This window comes from Plectropomus leopardus, chromosome 14 (genome assembly GCF_026936395.1).
Source record: "Plectropomus leopardus strain MGB_pleo_1.0 chromosome 14, ASM2693639v1, whole genome shotgun sequence".
In the NCBI taxonomy this organism is placed as follows: Eukaryota; Metazoa; Chordata; class Actinopteri; order Perciformes; family Serranidae; genus Plectropomus; species Plectropomus leopardus.
In genome coordinates this window covers 765001-772500 of record NC_142189.1, presented here as the reverse complement: position 1 = coordinate 772500, position 7500 = coordinate 765001, and the positions used below count along the sequence as shown (strand labels likewise).

Sequence of the window (7500 nt, the reverse complement as noted above, 5' to 3'; positions counted from 1 at the left end):
AACTCGCCCCTCACTCTACACCTGTTTCACTTCACCAAACAGCCGAAAGCTTCCGTGCACGTGATGTCAAACGTTGCTGCGCGGAGCGTCGACTCTGCAACTGGAGACAAAGACCTCCGACATGACCTGAAGACGACCGTCTGTTTGGACCTCTCTCTGACCGCCACGACAGTCAAATAAACATGGAAGACTTCGACTCTCGAGACTTTATGCAAACAACATCACGACCCTCGCAGACGGAGCTCCTCACGCTACAAAACATAGCTACTATGTCACTGCGGCCGCGCCCACTGAGCGGCAGAAGGTCGAGTGGCAGCGTCATCTCGAACGCCGTGAAAACACAAAACCCAAAAACCTCTAAAATGGGGAAGAGCTGCCGTGTGACTGAACAAACAGATTCAACAAGCAGACGGAGGTTTTTTTACAGAAACAGGCAGAATCCAGGCAGCCAAACGTGGATCCCGTTTCGTATTAACTGTATCTGTCATTTTTGGCATTTTCATTTATTTATAAACACATTTATTTACTCATTTATCTATTTTTGATCGTGTCAGTTTCAGGCTTCCGTAGAAACAAGACGCATCACTGCCTGTCGACCGTTTCAGGGAAAACGGTTTGCAGATTTTCTCTCCGCTGTCAGACCTCCACAGAGCTAAACTACATCTCTTTTTTTGGCCTCGCAACTTTCCTCCTCCTCTGAAACAAACACACTCTCGCCTCCATCAGCATATTTTCCACCCTGATTCTTTCAGTCCCACCTGCCCCCCCACCTCCCATGGTACAGTCCTCCCACATGTCGGCCGCCCGGCTGCCAGCTGGAGCGACGCAGACAGACGGTTAACTGCCTCCAACCAGCCAACTGACGATTAATGAGCTAAAAATACCACACAGATCCTGGATCAGGTCCTGGATCAGGTCCTGGATCAGGTCCTGGATCTGTGTGGCCATCAGAGTCAAATTAACAAAACGTCACTGAAACATAAACTGCAGGCGTAACGTCTGACATCCTGCCGCCACAATGGCCTCTGATTGGTCGTTACCGCCTCGCGGCCGTTACCGCCTCGCGGCCGTTACCGCCTCGCGGCCGTTACCGCCTCGTGGTCGTGCACCAGTACAGTTTTCAGTGAAAACATGGACGCTTCACACACAGAAGATCTCTACAATAAGCACAGTGTCAACGTCCTCTTTGAGAGTTTGTGAGTTATGGCCAAAAACGTGTTTTTTGAGGTCACTGTGACCTTGACCTTTGACCACCAGATTCTAGTCAGTTCATTCTTGAGTCCAAGTGGACGTTTGTGCCAAATTTGAGGAAATTTCCTCAAGGCGTGCTTCAGATATTCACGAGAATGAGACGAAGGTCTCAGGTGTTGACGTCCTGTGTTGGTTGCCGTGTGTGTTTGTTGACATACATCCGTTGGTCACCATGTATGTTTGTTGATGTTGTTTGTTCTTTGACGTGTTTTTGGTTGTTTTTTTGACGTCCTGGCATTGGTTGCCATGTGTGTTTGTTGCCCTCCAGGCGTTGGTTAACGTGGTTGCCTTGTGTGTTTGTTGCCTAAACGTAAGCATGTGCAGCGTCATCAGGGTAGCAGCATCCTGAAACGTCAACAGCAGACGCAGAAGGACACAGAGAGCGTAACATTTAGACGCAGAAGTCTGCAACATGTGACGAGTTGGCAGAGAACAAGATGTTTTTCATGACCAGAAACCTTCAGCTGTGATTTGTGGATCGGGTTATTGATTATCGCAGGTGTTTAAGGTCGGGTGGGGCAGACGCCATCATCACTGGTGTGAGTTTATCTCAGATAACGTTAAAGCGGCGATCGTATTTATTCCTGACGGCAGGCGTTCTGCCGTCTGAGCAGAGTTTACTGTTAACGAGCGGCTCAGTGACCTGTGGAGATTCAGTTCATCTATAAATAACGAGCCATCGATCAATCGATCGGCTGAACAGCAGCGAGAATTTCGGTCGACCAAGATTTTTCTTCTCCAGCCATGTTGAGCTGAAAGGTGTTAAAGACGAAGAGGAGGAGGAGGAGGAGAGGATGAAGGAAAATGCAGAGGAAGCTGAGCTCTGCAGTGACGCAGAGAGACAGAAAAATCTGTGTGTGTTTTACAGTGTGTGTGTGTGTGTGTGTGTGTGTGTGTGTGTGTGTGTGTGTGTGTGTGTGTGTGTGTGTGTGCAGACCGTGTGCCAGCAGCTGATCTATTTTTAGCCTCTACAGACTGACAGCAGAGAGACCACAGAAGAAGAAATAAGAGAGAGAGAGAGAGAGAGAGAGACGAGAAGACGAGGTTCAGCTGATCTAACCTGATTATTGATTATCACCGATGATGCAATAACGAGATGATGTCATCACCGCTGTGATAAAATGTTTCAGGTGAGACGAAGGTGTCAAGGTGCGTTCACATGACGTGCAGGTGTTAATATTTACAGCGAACTGTGTGTGAACCTGACAGTTAATTAAGCTGCAGCTCCTCAAACACTTTTATTGTGAAATCACAGCTGGCAGATGAACATCCTGCTATCCTTTTATTTATTTAAAAAAATAATTTATAAATGAATTATTATTAATAATACATTATTTTAAATTTATTTATTTATATTTCATTTATTGTATTTATGTTTTATTTATTTTAATTTTGTGGTTTTAGGCTTTTATAATCTTTAAATTTTGGTGTCTTCATTTTTATTTATTTTTTTTATATTAATTTATTTTATTTATGTTTTATGTACATTTGTTTTGTGGTTTAATGGTTTGTTTGTTTGTTTTTTGATCTTTTATTTCTTTTTATTTTATAGTGACATTTTGCATCATGCATTTTGCATTATTTCTCCTCACATTTGAATTTTAGGATATTTTAAATCTTCCCCTAGTTCTGTCTCGCTTCTGTTCAGTGGGACTGTTTTATTTATTGTTGTATTTATTTTTTATTATTTAAACTTACTGTTTTTATTTTTTTCATTTATTTACTTTAAGTTTTCTTTACTTATATTACGTGGTATTATGCTTTTACTTTCTTAATTTTTGGTGTCTTAATTTGTATTATTTTATTAACATTTTTATTTATTTTATTCATGATTATTCATTTTAATTATATTCTATTTATTTTAATGTATATATATATATATAATTTTTTATTTTGTTTGCTTTGCTTGTCAGAGCGTTTTGTAAAGTATTTGTGGGCTCTAACTCGTAGGATATTATACGACCTGAGTTATGAGTCCTGACTGGATCTGTGTCTCTCAGTTTGTTTCTGTCGAGTTGTTTCTATTAAATCTTAATAAACGTTAACGAGGACGACCGTCGACACAAAGCCAACATCCTCCGCTGTCGTTCAAACATCGCTTCTTCTTCTTCTGTTATTGATTTCTGTTTAAGCCTCTCTCTCTTCTTCATCACTCACGATAAATGTCTCTCTGTCTTTGTTCCCAGACAGCGCTCGCTCCTCTCCAGGGTTCCTCCTCCTCCTCCTCCACCTCCTTCTTCTCCTTCTCTGTGTGATTGCTCTCATTTATGAAACACAAAGGCGGCGGAGCAGCTCAGCTCTGCAGGAGCTCTGGCACTTACAGCACGCCGCCGCCGGGGATGATGGGAGCTTTTTTTAAGGCTGTATGTGCTCTGCAGAGTCAACAGGGAGGAGTGTGTGTGTGTGTGTGTGTGTGTGTGTGTGTGTGTGTGTGTGTGTGCGCACATGCTCTTTTGCTGTTTCAGGTTTTTTAGTTTTAATCCTTTAAATCAAAGATGCTGAACAAGCTGATGACATCACTGATTACATCACGCGTTGATGCAGTAAAATAAATAAAATCAAAATTTACATGAAGGGTTAAAAATAACAGCAGCAGCACTGCGTTTTAATCGCTGTAGAGCTGCTGCTGGTCTCTGCCACATCATATACAGACCAGTAGGACCAGTGTTTCCTGTATAATCAGACTCCAGTCTGTATTACTAATAAAAGCAATATAAATACAATAAACAGAATAAATATAAACCACTATAACCAGTGTTACCAGCATCAATAACAAACCAGAACATAGTGTAAACATTAAACCAGATGAACCACTGATACCACTATAAATACAGACTTTTATAACCAGTTAAAACCAGTACACCCAGAATGACCAGTATAAGCAGTATCATATAAACCAGTATAACCAGTATAAGCACTAAATTATTAAATCAGTCAAACTATTACCAGTATATAGACAGACGATTATAACCAGTTAAAACCAGTTTACCCAGTTTAACAAGAAAATATAAAAGTCAACCAAGATAAAACACGAAGAATTTTTTTGGAGTTAAAAAATTGTAAGTTTGATAAAAGAAAATGCAAACTGGGAAAAAAACCCCAAAACATTATGTCGAGGTTTTATAGAAGAAAATTAAAACAGGTGGTAAGTTTTTGTCTCCCGTCAGATTATTAAAGGGGAGAGTAGGAGGAAGACGTGATACGGACTTTACTCCAAATCAGTGTTTCTGTGGAGCTTAAAGGTTCCTCTGACTCCTCAGTGAGATATGAAGATATCATCAGGTTCATTTTGGTTAAATATTTATTTTCTGTCAGACATTGAACATGACAAATATACTGTAGAACAGCATCACCAGCTGGAGGACCTATTCTACTAAAACTCACAGAGGTCCAGGTACTAAAATGTCCTCCCAGCAAAGGTCCGAGCCTCAAACCTCAAATCAATATCACGGTTATTAGGTTATTATTTATTATTTAGCTTTTTTTTGTGTTTTGTTTTTTGTCCTCATAGTTCACTGACACAGTGTCATGTGACCATGGTGTGTTGGAGTGTAATAAACATATGATTTATTATTATTTATTAAACTTTATATCAAAATGAAAAGCTCCATCTGAGGCCTGCCAACACTCCCAGTTACAGAAAGGCTGAAAATATGAGACATTCAGTCGGCGCTGTAGCAGGCTGTTCCCAGTGTTCCCAGTGTTCTCAGTGTGTGCTCCCAGTATGCATGTGTTACCTGTGGTCGGGGGTGTCCCGTCACCAGACACTGCAGCTCCAGCGTCTCTCCCTCTCTGATGGTGTAAACTCGCTCGCTGTAGCGTTCCTCCTCCACGTTACACGCCTGACCAGAGTGCACGATGCGCACGGAGGGAGGCGCTGCGGACACACACACACAGACACACACAGGTTAACGCAGACACACTGACACTCACAGGGTTAACACACACACACACACAGGTTAACACACACACACTGGCACTCACAGGTTAACACACACACACTGAACACACACACACCTGAACCAAAACACACCTGTACCAACACACACGCACCTGCACCATACACACTTGCACTACATCAGCTGCAGCACACACACTTGCACTACAGACACCTGACTCACAAACACCTGCAGCACACACACCTGACTCACACACACCTGCAGCACACATACCTGCAGCACACACACTTGCACTACACACACCTGACTCACACACACCTGCAGCACACACACCTGCAGCACACACACCTGCAGCACACACACCTGACTCACACACACCTGCACTACGCACACCTGACTCACACACACCTGCAGCACACACACCTGACTCACTCACACCTGCAGCACACACACCTGACTCACTCACACCTGCAGCACACACACCTGACTCACACACACATGCAGCACACACACCTTAAACTGACCTTTGACCACCAAATTCTAATCAGTTCATGGTCGAGTCCAAGTGGACGTTTGTGCCAAATTCGTAGAAATTTGCTCCTTGTGTTAGAAAGAAATCGTTTTCACGAGAGTGAAACAGACGTACGTACGGAAACCCAAAAAACAGGCTGCCAGCATAAACACGTCAGCTGAAACCATAATGTGACTCTTACTCTGCGTTTATTTGTTTGTTCACTTGTTTGTGTTGTTTTTGAATCTTTTACATTCAGACATTATTGAGACGTAAACTCGAGCTGAGTTTGTTTCTGTGGTTCTTTATCCGACATTTTAACCGTTTTAAAGAAGTCTCATCACGTTCGTGTCTCTCTTCGCTGTTTAAACTCTCAAACTTTCGTCCTACAAAAGAAACTTAAAACCTGCAGCAGCAGCAGCAGCTCTGATCCGCCCCCACATGCCTAAAACCCGCCGCCGCCGCCGCCGCCACACACGAGCTCAGCGTTCCGAAAACGTCTGATATGAAATAAGATGCGTGTTTTATTGAGCAGCAGCTGTCTTTGTGTGTCACTCAGAGCCTCAAACTCCACCTGTCGTCATGGGAACGGAGGAGGAGGTTTGAGGGACTGAAAACCGCGGGAGAGCTGGGTGCTGAGACGAGAACATGATGGAGGAACAAAAACAAACGACAAAAGAAACGCCTCCGGATGGTCCACTGACAAGGACACCAGTCTGAAACCAGTTTGTTCCAGTTAAACCAAACTGGTTTGATATCTGGTTTTATTTGATCCACATTAGAAACTTTTTCCATTTTTCAAACTAATTTTTCTCACTTTTTCTTTTACACTAAATTTATTTTTCAGATTTGTGTTTATACTGTATTTCTATGAACTATCTAAACTGAATGTGTGTGTGTGTGTGTGTGTGTGTGTGTGTGTGTGCTGAAACCTCCGTTATTACTCGTATATTGTGTCTTGTTATTGTAAATGATGTTATTCAGTAAATAAGAAGAAAAAAAACAAGAAAATGTTTTGTTTTTTTACAAGAACAACTCCTTCACAGTAAAAGTCCTACGGCTCCTTCACAGTAAAAGTCCTATGGCTCCTTCACAGTAAAAGTCCTGCAGCTCCTTCACAGTAAAAGTCCTGCAGCTCCTTCACAGTAAAAGCCCTTTAGCTCCTTCACAGTAAAAGGCTTACAGGTCCTTAACAATAAAAGCCCCACGTGTCCTTCACAGTAAAAGACTTTCAGTTGCTTCAGAGTAAAAGTCTCACACAGTAAAATCAATAAAATCACTAAAATAAACAGACATATTTAGATATTAAAATGTAAAATAAGCATTAATAAGTTCCAAATTTAGTGTTATTTTTGGACTTTTGGTGATTTTAGAAATTGATCACATTTTTTTTTTGGTGTTTATTGTCTGATAAACTAAAAGTGAGGACTGATATTTGACAACAAACCTCTGGTGATGAAATCTGCAGTTTCAGAGAGTTTGAGATGATTTTGGGTTTCAGTGTTGGAGGCTGTTTTTGGAGCCGACGGACTCAGACTGAAACCAGCTGCAGGTTTGAGGCCGCGGCGTCTGAAACACTCGAGCTAATTAAAGCTGTGAAATTATGAACGAGCGACGGAGGAGAAAGGTCAGCAGGAAATTAAAGTTTTAATAGACGAGCTGTAGACTGGAACACTAACCCCGATCCTCGTCCTGATGCAGGGACGGCGGCCTGCAGGGACGGCGGCCTGCAGGGACGGCGGCGTCTGCATGGTTTGTGTGTGAGTACTCAGTCTCTTTCTTTCTGCAGACCGGATGCCTCCGGGAGTAACGAGGACTGAAACCGACAAAATAAATAAA

At 42.4% G+C, this 7500-nt stretch overlaps 1 protein-coding gene across 3 annotated transcripts in view; it reads right to left on the bottom strand.

Moving 5' to 3' along the window:
• Positions 1-7500, bottom strand: part of mdga2a (MAM domain containing glycosylphosphatidylinositol anchor 2a) — an 86749-nt gene that overhangs the window by 49202 nt on the left and 30047 nt on the right. For all 3 annotated transcript variants that reach the window (XM_088087155.1, XM_088087157.1, XM_088087156.1), the window contains one exon: positions 4989-5128. In XM_088087155.1, coding sequence (XP_087943281.1) covers positions 4989-5128 — 140 coding nt within the window. The remainder of the gene's footprint in view (positions 1-4988; positions 5129-7500) is intronic.